Source organism: Episyrphus balteatus, chromosome 3 (assembly GCF_945859705.1).
Source record: "Episyrphus balteatus chromosome 3, idEpiBalt1.1, whole genome shotgun sequence".
Classification (NCBI taxonomy): domain Eukaryota; kingdom Metazoa; phylum Arthropoda; class Insecta; order Diptera; family Syrphidae; genus Episyrphus; species Episyrphus balteatus.
In genome coordinates, this window is record NC_079136.1 from 75,621,005 (window position 1) to 75,642,032 (window position 21,028).

Consider the following 21,028-nt stretch of genomic DNA (forward strand, 5'->3'; position numbering starts at 1 on the left):
AGGATATAACTGGACGGAAAGCCCAAATCCACAATGGATTTTTGAGCGCCGCACATAGGAGTATTTCGATCAAAAACCTGGACAAAATTATTTTTTGAAGTAAAACTAATTATTTTTGCTAAAAATTATTATTTATGCAAGGACATAATTTTTTTCAGCAAAACTTTAAAAACGCTTGTGATTTCTTATCACTAAAAAAATAGTATGAAATTTAATACATCCAAAATGTGAAAAAATTAAATATCTAAAATATTAGACCTTCTAGAATGAAACCATTGTGATTTTTAGGCTTAGTGAATCCAAACGCATTAATATCAGTAAAAAAATTTCTGGAAAATGTTAACAACCAGTTAAAATTAAACGTAGGGCGTATGAGTGATTTTACTAAAAGTAAAAATTTCACTCGCAAATTATTTTGTTAATCGCAAAAAATCGCACCCAATTTTTTGATATTAAACTTAAAAAATAGTCAAAGTTATCATAAATCTATGTATCGAAGCAGAATAGGAGGGAATACTATAACAAAACACTTAGACTTAAAAAAAAGCAATAAAAATATCTATATGTGGCAGACTCTTTTCCCACTGTCATTTAGTCAAACAAAAAAAAATTTAATATTTCCATAACTACTCTTTAATTATTATTCAATACCTGCAATTATATTTTTCATATGAAAATTTAATGTTTAAAAGCACGCTTGCTCACAATCAAACTATAACTTCCAAATCAGCAAAAATTACAAAAAAATTCCAGAAAATAAACAGCTGACTTTGAACTTGTTTTGACACACCAAACACTTTACCACAAAAAAAAAAGAAGTGCATCATATGATCCCATGTGTATTTAGCATCCGCTTTGTAAAAACTTTAATTCAAAATTTTGATTTTTAGAAAATCGACTTTTGTCCAGCTTTTCGACCAGAATACTCCTATGTGCGCCGTGCGGCTTAAGGCGCTGGTCACCCTAAGTATTATATAAAACAAAATTATAAAAAGCGTGATGATACAAAAAAAAAGGCACAATAATAGCGGGATATGGTACTCTAACTTATTCTGTTGAAAAACAAAGTATTTTAATATAAACTAAACTTACATAATAAAGATCCAAAAATACGCCGTCTTTTGCAATGAATGCATGACTTGCAAACAGTGGTCACAGCCCGCATGCTCATTAATGCTTATCAGTTGTTTTCAAGCTCCCTTTTTTCTTTAACATATTTTATTCCATATGAAACAGAAAACAAAAACTACTTATGATTATTCGTAGTATAAACAACACAAAAATGTTATGCGAATTTGAATATTTTGTTTTAATTATATTCTGCAATCTTAATAAAATAATAATACACCTTATGAATAACTAAATAATTTGGAAATTAAACTAAATTTTTAACCACCCCAGAAGTGTGGATCGCAAATTGCGTACTTTTCCGATATGTTCATCGTTTAATGGTTCATCTTCTGTCATACTATTGTTATTTGATGAATTTGTTATTGAACTTTTATAACTGGTTTTAGTAATTCCCTCAATGAGAAATTGAACACCAGGTTGGTTTAAATAACCAATATTATCAGTTTTAGCGTCTTTTCTTATCACGTTTCTATCCGTGGACTCCAGCATAGTGTTTACTACTTTTTTTCTCTCGTCACTCGGACTGGGCAAGGCTATGAGAGGAATCGAATGTTTATTTTGAATGATAATTTTTGTGTTGGATCCAGGTTTGGTATCTGTTTGAATACATTCATTAGTTTTAGAACTTATTTTGGAATTTGCCAGTGAATCTAACTGAAAAAAACTGCCTGTTTCTAAGTTGCGGTTTGTTTTTGGCGAGGCTGATGTAAGTGCCACACTGCGGGGTAGAACAATTTTGGAATCTGCATTAAATGAAGATGATGGTCTTCGAGTCTTTAACTTAAGCGAATCTTGTTGATTTTGTCGACTATTTTTTAAATTTATATTCCCCGTGCTCAAACTCAGGGCTTTGTGAATTGATATAAAAGGAGAACTTTTCACATAATTTGATGCGTATCCGACATTTTTTGCTGAATGGAGTGTTTTTGAACCCAAAAGTGGAATTCTGCTTGGTTTGGGTCTTTTAGCTGGCAGGATATTTTTTTCCCATTCTTGTAAGATCTGTGGCTCATCGGGATGACTGCAAATAGAATCAACAATGTTCTCTCTTTTTTCGGACTCAACTTGTTCGTTTTTTAAATTTGGACTTTTAGTTAGCTGTTTGAGTGAGTTGCTATTGCCAGAACTGCTAATATAATGAGTTGTATTGTCCATTTGATGTATTGAAAGTTTTGATGATCTCTTTTTCGAAACTAGCGGTATGGATTTGGGTTCAAATGGTTCGGTACAAAATCTTTTAGCCTGGAAAGAAAAGAATTCAAATTGATGTAATTAATAATAATAGAGTTTCTATTATGCATTTTTATAAAAAAAAAAACAATAACCCCCAATTACTAGGGGGTAAACTCAATTTTTTTTTTAAACTTCGGTTCAACAATCCACTTTCAAGTTGTTTTTTTTTTAGCGATTTTCGATTTTAATTGATTTTATTTCCATTACAGATATCATGACATATGTACGTAATTTTTGTACATTCATTTCACATGGAATGACTCACTTTATTTTTAATGAGAATGACATACCAAATTTGTTTTGAAAAAATTTTCAAAAATTTCAAATTTGTGGAAAAATGGTGCACAGAATAAATAATATGCACTTTCTCTTGCAGTTCCAAGCGCTTTTATATTAGTTACCATGTAGATTAGAACAACTGACACAATATAAATTTTAAGGAAATTTGGTTGATGTACGGGAAGAGCCGACATGGAGGACAAATTTTTGTTCAGTGAAAAATGTGTTATTTGACTTTAAAAACGAACTCAAATTGCAGTTTAATTGCAATTCCTTTAAGAAATCGTTAGAGCCGTTTTCGAGAAATTTGTAAAAACTGGAAAATTTTGTATGATAGGTACTAGTTCTAAGCAAGATACAAAAAAAAACAACATTCAGAATTCTCCATCATAGTCATGTTGGTTTAGATTTAAATCGAGTCTCATTTTATAAGCGTATAAACCAAATTAGAAACATTATTTTCTTGTATGTTTTTTTAATTTGATTTGGCATGCCAATAAATAAGAGAAAGGGCTTAAATAAAATGCGTTAATTATAAAATGGCGGATAGCAAATCAATGGAGAACTGACTGATGAACATTTTTTGGCGCAATTCACTTTAAAGCCTAGATTGAGGCCTAAAATAATGGAGCTGGAAATGAAATCCTTAAGGAAGAACTCCGTAAACGAAAACAACAATTCCCAGGAAACTTATAGTTAACCTCTTGAAAGCATATTGAAAACTATGAAATTCGCAAAAAAACACTTTGGAGTAAGTTTCTTTAAATGTCTTTCAGGCCATCATAAATACTTGCTTGTGCTACGAAAGTGAGGTCTACGGTTGCACGCCGACGCAAGTAGAAGAATTTCAGAAGTTCTATGACCTCATTGCAGTTGTAGATGAAAGGATCTATCTTGACAATGTCAACAAAGCATCTGTCTTAAAATGTCAACAACAAAATACTCAATCATTCTTTTTTTGTTGTCATTCAAAAATTTAAATTAAATTAAAATTAAAATTAATAAAAAGATTTAAATGGGTACCTTAATGCAGTGTAATGATTTTTTTTTAACATTTTCTTCTTCCATTGTTTTCAGATTTATAATTTTTATAATTTTTCCGTTTGAAAAAAAAAAAAAAAACAATATCAATATTTGACATTTGAAATTTCACAAAATAAAAAAACAGAATTGAGTGGAAGCGACTTGACCTGTTCCACTCGATTTCAGAATGAGTGAATTCTTGAGTGAAACCAATCGAAAACGACATTAGATTTTTAAATGAGGAGTTGAGGAAGAAATAAGTGAATAAAACAAGTTTTCAACTTGAGCTTCAACTGTCCATTCGAAGACAACTCCAAAGTTATCCAACTTTAAAGTTTTCTTCAATTTGACAAATAGTGAATAAAATGGCCCTTAAAGTACTAACGATTGTAATACACCCAGTGAATCCTTCTTTAAACCACTTAATATTTCATCAAAATAGTTAGAGTTCATAAGAAACCTTCTAGCAAAACTTGAGTTTGTTTAATTAATAATTTGTAGTTTTATATAATAACGTAAAGTAAATACTTTTTTAATAATTTACCTGATTAACAATTGTAAGCGTTAATAGATGTCTTTGCAGTTCTAACGAATTCGATTCAAGTAATATTGCAGCAATTTTAGTTGTATCTGTTTTTGGAACCTTACACAGACATTTTGGCGAACTCAATACGCCATCCAGTTTACCCAAACTTTGAATTTCATTCTTACTACGTTTATGAACTAAATCGGGATTTAATTTAATCGTAGATGAATTCATATCTCTTATTGAATTTCTTCTGTCTAAATTCTCTGAACTAACGCCAAGTTTCGAAGTTAATTTACCATTTTCTAATAGATTACTTTCGGATTGGGTGTTTGAATTCGGTATGTGATCAATTCCTTCAGGAAATTTACGTGTTACGGATTTTGAATATTGACGCTTCACAAATGTTTCACGTTGACGTTTTTTAGCTATTGGTGGTGGTGTAGTGCTTTCACTTTTTCGGCTGTAAATATAATTAAAAATATCATCAATAATATGAATATATTAATAGAAAATGCAATGCCTTACCTAGGAATGTCACATTTATGTTGAAATAATTCGAAGCTAAGATCTTGGTTTTCATTAAGAGCTACTTTCAATTGATCCTCCAAATCTTTATTCCCCGATGTAAAGAAATCTAACTTTTTTTCCATTTTTGATATTTTTATTCGATTTTTTATTATTTCTGCTTCGAGTTCAGCTACTTTAAAAAGTAATTTATCTCGTTCTTTGTTTATTCTAGGAAGGTTTTGCTTCAGTGGATGGTTTGTATTGAATCGCAGAACTTTTGGATGCACACTACTGGGACTTAAAATGTTTGGAATAGATGCTGAGGAGACATAAGATTCATGCTTGTCAAACTCAAAGTGTGGCATAGACGGATATTTTTGTCGAAACCGCAATGTTTTTCGAAAAATTACATCTAAAAGATTCAACAATTCATCATCCGAATCAAATACGAGACGATTATTTGCTCCCTAAAGAAAATGAGTTCAAATGAAAATATATTGAAAACAATTTAAATTAATTATAAGCAAACCTGTAAGCCACCAGAAGATACCGAAGCACTGTAGCCATCCTTAGATGATGTTGTCTCTGTTGAAAATCCAGAATCCTGTACAGTGCTTCCACTACCTTCACCACTCTTTGGTTCTTTTCTACAGCAATTTGAATTACTTCGACTACGAGATACAAAAGATTGTAATGTTTCATCGATTTCTCCAGCTCCGTTTATAACCGAACTTCCTGGGGCATTCAGAGGGGTGTTCGATTTTTTTCGTAACTTTTTCTTTTTTGATTGATTTCTGAATAAAATACATCGGTATTTTAATGAATATTAAAGTTTATAATTATTATTACCTTTGTGATGAAATTGCTGAACGCATTGAAATTTTGGTTTGCAAATCAGGAAAAGTTTCAATAACTATATTACGAAATTCTATAAGTGCATCTACTTCACTTTGCAATTCCTGCAGAGACTTGGTTTCTGTTTCAATGTTGAATGGATTATAGTTAAATGTGCATGTGTCTTTTAAGTAATTAGATTGATGGTTTGAATCTTTAGTAATAAACCTATTAACGACACTGTTTTTCCTTTTTTTCTTCCAATCACAGTACATATTCTGCAAAAAAAATAGTTATTTTTAATTTTGTTTCATGCTTAAATAAGTTTTTATCTCATAGTAACAACATTCATTTAAAAACTAATGGTTTTTTCATCTATAACTTAATAAAAATTATAAGGAACCCCATCCCTGCTTTTGTTTGAGCCTGAGGTACTGTTTACTTGTCTTTCTTATTTCTTGTGTCCTCGTTGTGTGATAAGTCCTTTTTACGCTAGATGCACATTGTGCAAAAAAAAAGGAAACGAAGCGATTTTTCATTTTTAAAAAACAGTTGACATTCTGTTCGCATTTCATTTTTCTATTTTGTCGAAACCGGTATATTTTTAGGATGTGAAAGGTTTTAGACATATCTGTTATTTTTGACATAAACTCTTATTAAATTCTAATACTTCACTTTGTCAGAAACACTGCTTTTATAGATCTCTTCCGTTCTGTAAATTTTGTTATAATTTAAACCTATAAAGGACAACGATCATTTTGGCCCTGAGAGAAATAACGATGAGTCATATGTCATTAAAAAGGTATTTTTGCCTAGATCAATTGTTTATATGCGACAAGCTTCAATTCGCCGTGGAAAAAAAGTTATAGACATAAATGTAGGTAGCTCATAAGGTAAGGGGTTCAAATAGTTTTCAAATGAAAGATAAATTGAAAGAGAAAACAAAAATGAAAAAATAAGGTTACCGCTTTTAAAATTGGAACTTCTATTGGCAACCCTATTTTAAAAGAAAAAATTGGCATATATAACACATCTTTGCAGTATAGAACATCAAAAAAGAAATTTTTTGAAATGCCAAACAAAAGCCTAAATAGTGAAAAAAATAAATAAAATAATAAAAGGAATGTAGGCCTTCAAATATGGCCCTATTCAAATTAACAAAAAAAAGTAATTTTGTGCTGTTAGTGGACATACATTTTCCAACCCAAACTATTTAAATTTTTTTACATTTCTTCCCCTAATAAATACAAAGAGCATGCCAAAAAAATAGTCAGTAGTTTTTGCGATGAGAAGATAAATTTTCAGCTGTGAAAATTGAGCCTGCTCTGGGCCAGATTCTATTATAAAATGAAATGATAAAATTTATATCATTCAAATGTTCATAGGACTTTTTCATTTTAATATCATTTAAACAACAAAGCTGATTTTCGGCACACGATTACGATCATACGTTAACGTTTTAACTATTGCTCACTCTATTTAATTAGTAGACAAAATAAGGACGCATAGCAACAACCATACGTTAACGAACGTATACCGTAGTTCGACCACTGATCTTGACAGCATTCTTCAATGGGAATGCGAGAACCGAGTAGAATGCAATGCTTCGAAGACCCAATGCGTATTAATGATAATCTACTTTGGAACAAACACGTATTTTAAGTAGCCAAAAATGGTGTTAAATGCTTATGTCTCAAAAGGTGCAGGAAATTCTTTATCTCTTCTGATTTGCCTTCAATCTATAGAGCCTACGTCCGTCCTAAGCTATATTATAAATCACATATTTGGTCAGGCGCTTCCTTAACATCTTTGCACCCACTACATAGATAGGGTACAACACAGAGCATTAAAACTGATTTGTGATGTTGCAATTACTGAATCAATGGATTCTCTTGATCAACGCCTAAATATAACCAGCCTTTTTCTCTTTTAACGCTTTTTTTATTATCAGTACTGTAGTGAAGTAGCTAGTTGCATTCCTCCCCTAAAACCGCAATACCCATCTCGCCTTCAACAGCTTGAATCCAACTTCGGCCGTCAAGTTAAGTAAATAGACTCAAATTTTAGCCGTTCAATCCTATGTGAAACGATTTACCTACTCTGATGGTGTCTCTCAACTTCCTGGTCCACACCATGAGATTTCTTGCAAACCACGTTTTGATGCTACTAATGTGGTTCTTTCATCAGTTTTGCGTAACGAAGGTTTGGTTTAAGTCACAACTTTCATAGGAAAGTTATCACGTAATTCGAGAAATATAAATGGATACATAATAATAATAGAGTTTCTGCATATCATCCTGGCTTAAGCTAAGAGTACCCATCTTCACAATGTTTGTAAGATTGGGCTCTATTTAAATCCCTAGCCCTAGATTAAGTAATGAAAGAACCGATTGCATATTGTCATATAAATTGTATTTTTTACCATGTGATATTATTTTTAATGAAATAAATAAGCATTTTTTTTAATTCTATTATTCTGTTTTCACTCTTTATAATGTTCGGGAGGTTGTATAAATAATTAATTCCGTCAAACATAATAGAGTTTTGTGTTCTGGTTAAACGACAGCTTTCTGGCCTCAGGTTGTTACTATTCCGTAGACTGTACGGTTGTACTTCCGCTACTTTTATGATTCCATCCGAGATAAATTCCGGCAGCATTCCATTTCTCATTTTGAAGATAAAAACCATTGCATCGAAAGTCAGCTTTTGTTTAACACTCATCCAATTCAGACATCCAAGCATAGCACTAACAGGAGTGTAAATATTCATCCTTAAGATTATTCTCATACCTTTGTTTTGCAATCTTTGCAGTCTTAATTTAACATCAGAATTCGAACCGAACATCAGAGTAGAACAATATTCAAAGTGTGGTTTAACCAGGAAATTATATAGAAGAACAGAAGCATCAAATGTTAAATTTTTTCGTGTTCTAGGTCGAAACATAGCATTACATTCGTTCTCCTTATTTAATATTATTTATTATATTATTTCTCAGTGTTTCGTGTCTCCGGATGATGAAATTGATCTTAGAAACCTTCTTCGCAGAGAATAAGATAATCTACCTCTACCTATAAACGCTACATAAACTTCTTTTTGATAACTTCTACTGATTAAGATTTATATTCGAACAACCAATATTTTCGCTATTTAACCTTGAATAACTTTTGTCGCAGACGTGGGTTTGATGCACTTTTTATATTTGAGTAATTTTGTAAATTTTGGGTACGAACTACGGAGCTCCCAATGTGTTTGGGCACTTGAGTAAGGTTATTAAATAGAAATAGTTGAATAAAAAGTTTAACAAAGTTTGCCAAAGAACTTGTAGACGATGGGCATTACAATCGTCGACCTAATTGGTTTCCACTCATTGGACGTAAAAGAAAACAAATACTTGTGAATAACCTTAATTTTAACTTTCAGTTTATTTTCAATAAAATATCAACAAAAGAGGATTCATAAATTTTCTAAAAACATTTTTTTATAATAAAGAAAGTTTTTAGTTTTTATGACTAGACCGTCCTAATTAATCAATGTCTATATGCAAAAAAAAAAAATTATACTTACATTGGAAAGAAATGTTGGCAAAGAATTGCATCTTTTTAAAACATCTGCTTCTAGATATGGCCCACTTCCTGGAACAATACAATTGTTTCCCATACGTGTGGCATTCGCATTGATTGCATCCGAATTTCCTTCTTTGCAGAGCAAATAAACATTCTCTTTGAAATTCATGTCTATGACAGTTGTTGTTTGTGATGCAGCTTCTTTTTTATCGAACCAAAGTTCGCATATTTCTTCTGTGCAATCGTGTGTATTTTTTCCAATTAGATTGTTTTTCATTTAGTTTTATTTAGAATTTAAGTTAAATAATGAAAAAAACAAACAAAACAATAACAAATAAATGTTTATTTTTCATAACAAATTTTGGATGAATTTAATTTTCTTAATTTCGGAACCACTGCAAAATTGGTAATAAAAAAAACACTCAACTTTTACATTTCGACCAAAGACACGGGAACCATGGAAATTTATTCTGCTTCAATGAGCTACGAATGAAAAAAATAACATTGTTACTTTTTTTTTACTTAAATATTAATTATTTTAAAGAAAATTTCAATTCTTTTATAATTTTTTTCTTTTTTTTTTATAAAAACACAAAAAAAAAATATAAATGTTCAATAAACATTAATCACTGCACCTTTCAGTCAAAAATTGACAAACACAATTTTCTGTATCACGCCTTGCGTTCAATGGATATAATTGAAAGTTTTAAAGTTGCGTTCATTTTTTCATCGACTATAACTATTGGACGGTGTTCATATTGAACTCAATCCATCCACCCACATTTCTGTGTTGCTTTTGCTTTCTCATTTGCACTTTATGGAGAGAAAAAGAGAAAGCTAAAAGAGCCATCAGGTAAATTATATATTTATTGCCAAAATATGAATTGAGTTAGAAAGTATATAAATAGCAAGATTTAAAAAATTAAATAAATATAAATGAAATTAATTTGTATGTACATTTTAACATACTGAAAAATCATGGTATAATGAGAGGAGGTAGTATCATTAGTGTGGTTGTCATTTGCAAGAAGGCGTCATAAGTTTATGACGTTTCGTTTGTCAAAGTCAAAAGCAACAACAATTTCCAATACAAACAACAACAATTTCAATAGGGAATTATCTGACAGTTCTTGATACAGACTTTCTGCGATATAACCTTGTTATCTTATCATCATGCTGACAAATGATGAGTATCCCGAAATTCGTATGATACCTTTGGACTTTTATACCAGTTACCATGATGTTCACAATCTGCTGTGATTTAATAAGGGATTACAACAACACAAAGCTATCTGCATACTTTCATGAACGCACCCAATAGATTTCTACATCATCCGTCAAATGATCTTGTCATTGGGTGCGTTCAATGCGTTCACATTTATTACGTTTATATGACCGGATTCAAAGATCGGATTAAATCCGAATCAAAATTTCGAACCAGGGTGTATTGTTATGCTAGATCGAAAAATCGAATTCAAATGGAATCAATTTTTTCTTGCAATTTTATTATTATAAATGTAGAAAAATTGCAGAAAAAAAAAAACACAAAAGAAACTAGTTAAAATAATCTATACAATAGGTGGGTCCATCGACAAACTATACCTAGGCTGGAAACTGAGCGGTCAAATATCGTTTGCCTACAAGCTGCGAGGTGTGTTGAATGTCGTGAATCTATCTATGTGTGAGAGTTAGAGGTGTGGTGAATGTCGTGAATCTATCTATGTATGTATCATAAACAAAAAATACCAAGACTGGAAACTCGGCGGTCAACTGACGTTTGCCTACAAGCTGCGAGGTGTGGTGAATGTCGTGAATCTATAAATGTGTGCGTGTTAACGTCATTTACCAACGTGGTGGCTTTCACATATATTCACAGACAACACTGTACACAAAAGGGTTTTGGGGGGAAAGACGAACGAAAGTTTCCAGTCTTTGTATTTTTTGTTTATGGTATGTATCACAGACCCCTTCAAGCAAACGAATCCGACCTCGGTTCGAATCCGCTCCGCCTCAGGCGGAGCTGAGTCCGACTTCGGCTCAGAAACGGGTCCGAAGGCGGCTCAAATTAGTATTTAAATTATAATCACCGCGGAGCCGATTTTATATGTATTGGTTTTTTCACCACGATTTCTCCTTCGACTTAGTGTTCATACACAAAAAGTTGCAAGTTTGTGAGTGCAACCCCGTTTTTCTCGGTCGGAGTGTCTTTTCTGAAGGGTTGGTATAGTTTGTCGATGGGTGGGTCCCACCAAGTGAGACCTCTGAGGGCTCAGAGATTTTTTAAGTGAGACAAAAAATCTAAGCTGAGCGCTCACTTTTTTTTCGGAGATTTTTGAGACGAAAATTTTTTTTTTCATTTCTCAATTTTCTTTCTATTTCTCTTTCTTTAATTTTTTTTTCCTAATGCGTTTTACGTGTCGTAAACAATGTCCCGATGTTTTGCTCTTTCAAAATGAGGTTGAGCCCTCAGAGATGTTTTCTTTGTTCGGCCTAATGAATTTGGAAATAATACACGCAAACGCACACAGTTAGGCATATCAGCCGGATGTCAAATTCTAACTCGAAGATGTCAAATTCTTACTCGAAGAGGTTGAAAACAACAACAAGAGTTGATATACCTCAAACCTCACTGATCTCTATAAAACACTTGAAAGTGGATACCCAAAAAATATAACAGTTTTGATGACATTAGATGTACTTGCGCACAATTTTGTACAGAGAAAAGATAGAGACAGGATATACATCTACAAAAATCCTTTCATGCCATAGACAAATAACACAAAAGATTTTCTACAGAGAAATGTATGAATATAACAGTGCTTTTCTACAGTGGAACCAGATGTTTCTTTCTTGGACATGATCCGCATAGGTACTACTTGGAAAAATCCTAAAGACCCAGACAAAAGTTGTTTTTGTTCTGCGTAAACTCCCAAGGTTATTTTTGATGGGATAAAAGGGTTTTTGTCTTGTCACTGCAAGTAAGTACTGCTAAATTAAATCCTGGCTGCATTATGTTTAGCCGCAGACCTCTTATCTTAGAAATCATCGCCCGTTAACTATTTTAATGAAAAGCTGGCTCCAAAGTATGTTTCCAAGAGAGTTTTGTATGGAAGCTAAAGCGCCCGTTATGTGAAGTGGCTTTGATATTTCTTTGGAGGGGGTCTTTTCCCCTCTTTTGCCAACTTTATTTTCTAGGGAACTTTTCTTGGTCACAGCAACTTACACTTAGTGGTTTAGCTTCTTCCTCTCACTACATTTACTTATCTTATCTCCTACCATCTTCTCGTTTTACTACAGCAGGCAAGTGGTTAGTCAGCTTAAAAATGTAAAGGGTGTTTTTCTTTCCGTTATTATATTATATATATATACCGATATTATTAAAACAATTTTGTAACAAAAAGTCCTTATTTAAGTGGTAATTTTTTGTTTTATTTTTTTAATAAAATACATACATAGTTTTAACAGCTATTCAATTTATTTATAATTTTTATTGACTTTTTAAGGGTTTTTGTTACTGAGTAATACGAGCTTTTGCATCTGGTTGTTCACTTGCCCTCGCGTTTTTATCTTCATTATCTTTGCTTTTGGCTTGTTGCTTAATATATACTGGATAAGATTTTCCTCTAACGTAGTCTTCCGTTATATGAACACCTCTGATATCAGAACATGGAACGGTGAACATTGGATCAAGTAATAATTGCTCCTAGAAAATTGAAATGGATACAAATCAATAAATTTAGTAAACTGCAATGTTTAACTGGGTGAGTATCAAACAAGTGTGTTATGTAAAAAAAACTTAAAACAAAGTATGAGCCCAAGACAAACGTTGTAAACTCTGGATAAACCTGGTAAAGTGGTAAATGCGTCAGAATTTGTTATGGATTTGACAGATCGTTTATCACTTTTATCGTTTTACCAGGTTTTCCAAGATTTTACACCGTTGCATGAAAACCCCTATTATATTCGCAGATAAACAATTCGGCTCTAGGGAGCTATCCGTCGGAGAGGAAATTTGTCTGATTTCATACGAAGCGGAGAGTTTTTACATGTCGCCTGCACACCTCGAAGCATAATTCGTATGAAATCGGAGAATTTTCCACTCCGACGGATACCTCGCTAGGGCCGATTAGGTTAAAAAATTCTGACAACTCTTTTATATATACATGAATCGCTGATTTCGAAAATGTTTTGTTGTTCGAACGAACGAATAACAGAACAGCCGTGATATTCATAGTCATAATAGTAACTACAACTTGAGTTTCAGATGTGTAATATACACTCACAATCAAGGCTCATTTTTCACTAGGGGCCAGTTATAGCTGTCATTGGTTTTTATCAGGTCTGTTCCAGACTCAGTCTGAGACTTCCGAATTTAATAATATTTTGTTGGTTTTGGTACCGAGTCTGTCCCCAACTACAAAAATTGTGTAGAAGAGAGCGCTCACGAGAGAGTAAAAAATTTCCCCACCCTGACAAATTTAGTCCCAAGAATTTCTTTGGGCAGAAATATGAGTTCTGTCCAATGAATATTTGACGAATATCAAACAAATAAACAAAAGAAAACAAATCAAATTGTGGTGATTGTTTTTTCATTAAAAAAGTGGTTTTGCTTATCGAATTAATCATAAAATATAAAATTGTGTTGTACTTGTTGCAGACTCTTTTGCATTCTTTCGTAGTTTTATTTCTTTCTGAGAGAATTTTCTCTCGACTCTCACCCTGATTTAGTGCACAAAAAGTATGGAGCTAACCTATCATTGAAACCAATCATTGGATTTTTTTTGAAAGGTTTACAGCAATCATTGAAAATTTTATTTCAGTTTCCCTGGTTGAAATCCAGTCAATAAATTTTATCTGATAGAAATGTATCATTTGAATTGTGTGAAATTGAAACACAAATCCGTGGAACGGTTCGTTTCATTTTGACATTATGAATCAGCTGTTCAGGGAAATAAATTTCCGTCCGGGAAATAGAAAAAAAATTTACAGCAAAAAATAACTGTTCTAAAATAAAGCTAAAACTGGTCCCTTAATATAATGTTAGTATCTTGTTTCTAATTTGAGACAATTTAGTTATAAAAATTACAATTACCATTATTGATCTGAGTCCACGGGCACCAGTTTGTTTTTCTAAGGCCAGAGCTGCAATTTGTTTGATCGCATTAAGGGAAAATGTCAGCTTTACATCGTCAAGTTGAAGGAGAGTCTTATATTGCGGTATTATTGCATTTTTTGGTTCCGTTAATATTCGTATAAGTAGATTTTCATCCAGACTATGGAAGGGAACTATCACGGGAAAACGACCAACGAATTCCTGGAAAATAAGACAAAATAATTTTGATAAAATATACTGATTAAATAAAGTTGAATTGACTAAAAATAAAATCAAATCCTTTTTTTAACTTTTAAGGAGGTTCAAACAAAATCGTATAAGAATATCGAAAATGTATTATTACAAAAAAAAAAAATAAACTTGAAAATCTTCTTACGGGTATCATTCCAAACTCGACCAGGTCTTTTGCTTCCACATTTTGTAGGCATTTATCACCTGATTTCTGAGGAATAGTTTTCGACACTGATGATTGTGCAGCTCGCCTTCCTTTACTTTCAGTAGTCGGAGATCCAAAGCCTATATACTAATAAAAACAAAATGTTAAAATATCGTATCAAGTATTAAAAAATTATTGTTCAAACTTTTTCGTTTATTCTTCTCGATATCAATCGATCCAAACCGTTATATGCTCCACTCGCAACAAAAAGAATATTTGTGGTATCTATTTGAACTGTATCCCCTCGCAATTTACGTGGAGAATTTTTTTCAGGAACATTAACAACAGTGCCTTCTAACATTTTCAGCATACCCTGCTGTACACCTTCACCTCCAACATCACGAAGCTGATGAATCCCCGGTACTGCTCCTATTTTATCAACTTCGTCTAAGAACACTATCCCTGTTTGTGCCTTTTCAACACTTTAAGGAAAAATGTTTAGAATTTAATTAAATGTGTTAGTTTTATATATTTACTTGTAATTTGCTTCTTGAAGAAGCTTAGATATCACACTCTCAATGTCCTCTCCTACATAGCCAGCTTGAGTAAGAGAAGTACAATCACAAATAGCGAAAGGAACGTCAAGGCATCTAGCAATAGTCTGTGCAATCAGAGTTTTTCCAGAACCTGTTGGCCCCAACATAAGTATATTGCTTTTTTCAAGCTTAATATCTTGTAAATTGTCTTTGAGATTTTCCGATCCACTCAATTGAGAACTGTTGGATTTTAAGTTTTCGTTTGGATTACCTCCGACAAGTGAATGACTAACTTCAGACATATAGAGAAGATCTGATCTGCCCATTTGTTCTCCTGTTTGACTGTTGATATCTAACAACGGATTATTATGGTGAATACGTTTGTAATGATTGTACACTGCAACAGATAGTATCTTCTTTGCGTATTCTTGTCCAATTACATGTTTGTCTAAATATTCCATTATTAATTTGGGCGATGGAGGAGATTTTCTTTGATTTTTTGTTCCATCTTTATATTTCTTTTTCGATTCAAGTTCTGATAAGACGACAAAAAAGTGATTACATTTGGTACATTTTACAAATCGTGTGGAACTTATAAAAGTCTCAACATGTGTGCAAGGGGTTCCACATTTTGGACAGGACAAAATATTTTTGTTATTGTTGGGTGGCTCCTTGTTTCCACCAGAACCACCAGACGTTGTTGAACTTTCCGAGTTCCTTCGGATGGACAAATGAATATTTCTTGACGACTGAACTGTACATACTTGTCCATGACTAAAAAGCACCGAAGATAAAAGTCCTGTAATAAAATAAAAAATACTTTATATTTGCTTGAGTATATTTAAATGCACATAGTTATAGTTGTTTACTCAAGAACTACCTGATGCATGCTCATTGCTGAATAATATGTACATTAGGGTGCTTTTTTTGGCGACCACGTTTTAGCTATTTCAAAATTTTGTTGGGAATAAACAACAAAAAAAACTCCCTAAAAATTTGGGCCTTAAAATTCCTTTCCGCGTTTAAAGATTTCCCATATAAATACACGTAAATAAGATTGAATGTACATTCGTAAAAATGTGTACAAATCAGATGCATTTTGTGCTATTTTAACGAGTCCACCAAAAACTTTCATGTTTGAAGAACATCGTTCCAGTATTTTAGGCTGCAGTTGAACTTTGGACAGACAGACAGAATTTCTCTATCATCGTAATGTCATGTCTAAATGTTATCTAAAGTTCGATTTTATTTAAGAATCCTCAACTTTTCCTATAGTACCTATGTTAGTTAGGGTGACAAGCGCCTTAGGGCACCTCAACTAACAAGCCCGCCTATAGTATCTTTATCGCAAGTAAAAATGCAGTAGATGCAACAGTTATCTTTAAACCATTTGACTTGTGCGTATTTGGCGCCCGCTATGTCAAACTTTTAACTGTCAATTTTACTCTTCAGAAAATCGCCTTTTGACCAGGTTTTTAGTACAAATACTGCAAAATGTGAGGCGGTTGGACAAAGCAATCCTCCGATTGATTTAAGCGCTCGTGTTATTGTCTGTGTTTATAGCGGAGCATAGTTAGACAAAGTACTTTACCGTTTTGAAGTTATAAATGTCCATGGTGAAGTTTTTGCGGTTTCTTCTTCGATGTACTCCGAAGCGCCACTAATATCACGAAGTGTTTTTTCGATTATGTCAATACAGTACATACAATCAGCTGGACTGACTTTTGAAAGATGGTGTCTCTGACTTTTCTGGTAGGCCACATTGATGAAGACCTATCACATTGTTGACGAAGGGCTTCAGACGTTCACATAATGCTCTCAACCAGGTCATTGCCATCATTCATTTATAAAAAGCTCGACATCAAATCCATCAGTTGTAGCAGCTTTATTAGACTTCAAATCCCCATATTTTACGGTATATGGAGAATATGACATGTGGCAATTTAAATAGAATTTGATACGTATCAACAAAGAATTTGTAAATTATGATATAAAAATTGATCTGTAGGGGATAATGGGACACATTTCAACACTGCTTGTAAAATTTTATATTCCTTGATTCTTTCAGTAGGCTCTCAGAATTATAGGTGGAAGGTGGATTTTATAAGAAGGGGTTTGTGTATGGCTTTTTCATACTTGCAGGGCAGTAATCAATTTATATTGAAGGTTTTGAATGAACAACAACAACTAGCGTGTGTTACCACCAAGTTATTAGGCTGGAGTTATAGCTATTTCACGAGGACCAGCCCGATTATCACACTCCTTTCTTGGAGGTTTTTATAGTGGTGGTGCATTGTTTTAGTTGTAAGAAATTAAAAAAAAAAAAACAAAAATAGTCCGCGCAGAAAATTTTTGGAAATTCTTAAAAAAATTGGAACTAAATCACGGTTAGTTTTTGAATGACATTTTATTTCGTTGACACAGTTCGGTTAGACTTGATCAAGTGTGTTAGGGCACTTTTGAACATGTTCAAAGCATATTTGATCAGTTTGATTACTTATTTTAGAGATTTACAAGAAAATATAAAAAGAACAATAAAAAACTCACATTTTTGCGGCAAAATTAAAGAAAAAAAGAAAAATAATGTACATACAGGGTGATTCAGGAGCAATGTGCCAAAAAGCTAGAGCGTGTAGGATGGGTCGAGACAAGGAAAAAATCGTATGGGAGGGTGGGTCTATTCCAATGCGTTTAACGGGGAGGGGTATTTCAAAAAAAAATGACTTAATTTGAAAAAAAAAAATATTAAAAATCAACGGTTTCACCTACAATAAAGTGCTATTTCTTTTTGTAAAGGCAAACCCCTAGTGTTTTACAAAAATTTTAAACAAAGCCAATTTATGGCACTGTTTTTGAAAAATTAATTTTTAAAATAAAAATTTTGAAAAAAAAAATTGGAAAACAAAATTTCAAACTTATATTTTTCAAAATTTTATGTAATTAAGTACTAATTTAGTTTTTAAAATTCGATACTTTTATTTATTTTTAAACAAGAACAGAAAACCGGATTCAAAAATATCTTGTCATTTTCGAGAAACTAACAAAGAACCAGAACTACTTTTTTCTAATTTCTTATTTTCAGTTTTTACGTTGCTGGACTTGTTGATAAATTAATTTGTGAAACATTAACGATTCGTCAATTATTTTTTAAACATTCAGACTTAAATAAGGATACAATAAAGTTATACTTGAACTTATATTGAGTTATACAGTATTGAATTAACCCAGAATTGATCAACTTTTTTCATTGATAACACCTGAAAACTTACCTGAAAATTTTCTTACTATGTCTGGGGTGCTCGCCGCCCATGGATTCTAGCCTTAAGGCGATAAAACTTGTAATTTTCATTTATGTTTTACAAAGAGATACAAAAATGTAAACTAGCAAAACTAGTAAAAAACATTTTGTCATTCCAAACGTCAGTTTTTACGTTTGTTAACAAATTCTAAACAATATATGAAAAAATTAGTTTGGTAGCACAGATTTAAAACTGTTCAAAAAGTTAAGCCCAGAGAAATTTCCGTGCTAAACATCTAAACCCAAGGGCCTAAGGTGTTGTTGCATTTAACATGTAAATAGCTTATCCCCGTTTGCGTTTTTTTTTTTTGTTCAGTTAAGACCGGTTGTGATAAAAACAAAAAACATACCTTTTGTCCGTTGACGTACGATAGTAATCGATCAACCGGCATAATCCGAACATGTTTGGATTTTCGTCAGTTGTCGGATTGATTAATACGTTTAAAGTTCACGAAAAAAAAACAAAATATGGATAACCAAAAATTAATTAATAGTAGATGGGTTTTTTTTGTTAATCTATATAGATTTTGTGCAAAAAAACGACATCGAGATTTTTGAAATCCGTCCAAATATTTGGCACCACTGTAGGTACATACATTTTGGTAGCTGTCTGTCAAAAATGGGCCGTGCTCATGTTTTTTTTTAACTCCTTAGTGGTATGGCCATTACATCCACGATGGATTCAAAAAAATTTTTTTTACAAAAAACCAAAACCATTCGTATGGCCTTTGCATCCATGTTGGATTCAAAATAATATTTTAACAAAAAACCAAAAAACATTTGTATATTCTTAGCTAGATTTTAAGACCATGACCATTAACATAAGTTGCGTCGTTCTTGTGTTAAAAGCTTTTTAAGGTAGCCATATTAATTTTTTGTTCAACAATCTTATCAGGATTTAAAACGTAAATCTCGAAATATTAACATTTCAATGCAACCAAGTAAAACAAAATTTTTGATTATCTTTTTCTATGAGAGTTTTTTCAAACCCCATTTTCTCCGCTTTTTTTTGTTGTTAATAATTTTATATATTTCTGTATTAAATTTCTACAAAGCAACAAATAAAGTACCTTGGCACTAGTGCTTTTATCGAGAGAAAGTAAAATCTGGGATAATTATTTGTATTTTTCAAAAATCTATATAGATAAGGTTTTTGTTCTTTTTAACACGTAAATTGTTTTGATTTCAAATATCTCGATGTTGTTTTTCTGCACAAAATCTGTAAAGATAAACAAAAAAATACACCTATATTCACAACAGGCCAACTCTCTGGAATCGATTGTTTTCAAAATAATCGATTTCAAAGTCAAAATTTGATAAAAAAAAGTATGAAAAAACATAAATGCATACAATTTTTTTATTTGTATATGGTATGGCTGTTGCGAAAGCAGTGTTCAAATATTCCCCACTCTCCCCTACCTATTTTGTTGTTATCCGTAAGCCGTAACACCAACTAAAGTATACCAAACAAATGATATATGATAAAATTCAGAATTCATCAACCAAGTTGACAGCAGATAGCCATCTAAATACATCTAAATTATTGTTATGTTTCAAGTTTTTAGTTTATAACTATTATAGGGCTGTTGAGAGTTATACATCTGTAAAAAGGTAACATGTCAATTGGTGCTCAAGTGTTTCACAAACAAATGTGAGCGCTCAGAAGACATAACACGTATACTAGTTAAGAGCATGATCGAGCTCTGTTCAGGGTCAGGGCATCGGTCGTAACGAAAAAAGTAAAACCGCTTTAGGTTCAGACTCTGTCTTCCTGGACAAATTGAATGATGATGAAATTCGCTCATACTGATTTCTATTTCGTTTCGAAATTTTTTGTGTAAAGTTCTCACTTTTTTCTGGTATGGAAGATAAAATCTACATTTGTAGTTGTATGCGAAATCTTATCACATAAAAAATAAACCTTGTCAAAAATAAACAAGAAATTTTGTTTTGGAATTCTACACGAAAATCTCGAAACCAAATTGAAAACAAAATACATACATAATTACAAGTCAGTTTTTGCGCAATGACCAATTGACCTAGTGATTTTGCAAAATAAGTCTTTCGATACAAGTATTTAATTAAAATATTTTTTGACGTCGAATTTTAAGACGTAGATGAAATTATCAATGCAATAGGAATAATATCGCGCGACCTTATGACGATGCACTTCAAATAAATAGAGGATCAAGAATATGACCGTCATAGCTCACCTCTGCAAGACCTATAATTGGAGTAACCAACATGAGGATGCAAATAAGAAACAAATAACCGAAACGAAGCCATTACACCACTTTGTTTTGAAAACCACAAAATCTATTTAAAACTACCAGCAACTAGCAAAACAATAATTTTTAATTACATCACAAAATATAAACCATAGATAAACTATTATCTGAATTTGGAACCAAAAGAGTATATAAATAAAGATATTGCACCAAATGTCACTCCTTGCCATAATCACTCCCAAAAGGAGTGATTTCAAATTCCAAAATTTAAAAAGGAGTGAATTTTTGGAGTGAATTCTTCAATCCCAATTCCCAAAATTTTGAGGGAGTGACGGAGTGAAATGGCACGTTGAAACCACAGTAACAGTACACATTATA

The 21,028-nt window shown here is 32.2% G+C and overlaps 2 protein-coding genes across 4 annotated transcripts; both read right to left on the bottom strand.

Moving 5' to 3' along the window:
• Nucleotides 1-1,285: 1,285 nt before the first annotated feature.
• On the bottom strand, nucleotides 1,286-9,886 carry LOC129913789 (uncharacterized). 3 transcript variants are annotated; one of them, XM_055992644.1, is made up of 8 exons: nucleotides 9,735-9,886; nucleotides 9,527-9,582; nucleotides 9,101-9,333; nucleotides 5,552-5,814; nucleotides 5,232-5,496; nucleotides 4,721-5,169; nucleotides 4,211-4,655; nucleotides 1,286-2,373 (listed from the first exon to the last, which is right to left on the bottom strand). In XM_055992644.1, the coding sequence occupies exons 3-8, from the start codon at nucleotides 9,266-9,268 to the stop codon at nucleotides 1,381-1,383; spliced, it is 2,583 nt and encodes an 860-aa protein (XP_055848619.1). In that variant the 5' UTR covers nucleotides 9,269-9,333; nucleotides 9,527-9,582; nucleotides 9,735-9,886; the 3' UTR covers nucleotides 1,286-1,380. The 3 variants fall into 3 exon arrangements, with proteins under 3 accessions (XP_055848619.1, XP_055848618.1, XP_055848620.1); XM_055992645.1 differs by lacking the exons at nucleotides 9,527-9,582; nucleotides 9,735-9,886 and having other exon boundaries at nucleotides 1,554-1,727; nucleotides 1,787-2,373; nucleotides 9,101-9,500; XM_055992643.1 differs by lacking the exons at nucleotides 9,527-9,582; nucleotides 9,735-9,886 and having other exon boundaries at nucleotides 9,101-9,499.
• A 2,666-nt stretch (nucleotides 9,887-12,552) lies between these two features.
• On the bottom strand, nucleotides 12,553-20,802 carry LOC129913790 (ATP-dependent Clp protease ATP-binding subunit clpX-like, mitochondrial). The gene is made up of 6 exons (XM_055992646.1): nucleotides 20,636-20,802; nucleotides 15,125-15,923; nucleotides 14,794-15,070; nucleotides 14,589-14,735; nucleotides 14,192-14,413; nucleotides 12,553-12,802 (listed from the first exon to the last, which is right to left on the bottom strand). The coding sequence occupies exons 1-6, from the start codon at nucleotides 20,706-20,708 to the stop codon at nucleotides 12,611-12,613; spliced, it is 1,710 nt and encodes a 569-aa protein (XP_055848621.1). The 5' UTR covers nucleotides 20,709-20,802; the 3' UTR covers nucleotides 12,553-12,610.
• Nucleotides 20,803-21,028: the final 226 nt, after the last annotated feature.

Bases quoted from the DNA above. Each gene is read 5' to 3' on its own strand.
- LOC129913790 (XM_055992646.1), bottom strand. From the start codon at position 20,708: ATGGCTTCGTTTCGGTTATTTGTTTCTTATTTGCATCCTCATGTTGGT. The intron at 14,736-14,793 runs GTTTGAACAATA...TGTTTTTATTAG, and splicing joins CGAGAAGAATAAACGAAAAA to TATATAGGCTTTGGATCTCC. The intron at 14,414-14,588 runs GTAAGAAGATTT...CTTATTTTCCAG, and splicing joins TCGAGTTTGGAATGATACCC to GAATTCGTTGGTCGTTTTCC.
- LOC129913789 (XM_055992643.1), bottom strand. From the start codon at position 9,376: ATGAAAAACAATCTAATTGGAAAAAATACACACGATTGCACAGAAGAA. The intron at 5,497-5,551 runs GTAATAATAATT...TATTTTATTCAG, and splicing joins TCAGCAATTTCATCACAAAG to AAATCAATCAAAAAAGAAAA. The intron at 4,656-4,720 runs GTAAGGCATTGC...TTATATTTACAG, and splicing joins CATAAATGTGACATTCCTAG to CCGAAAAAGTGAAAGCACTA.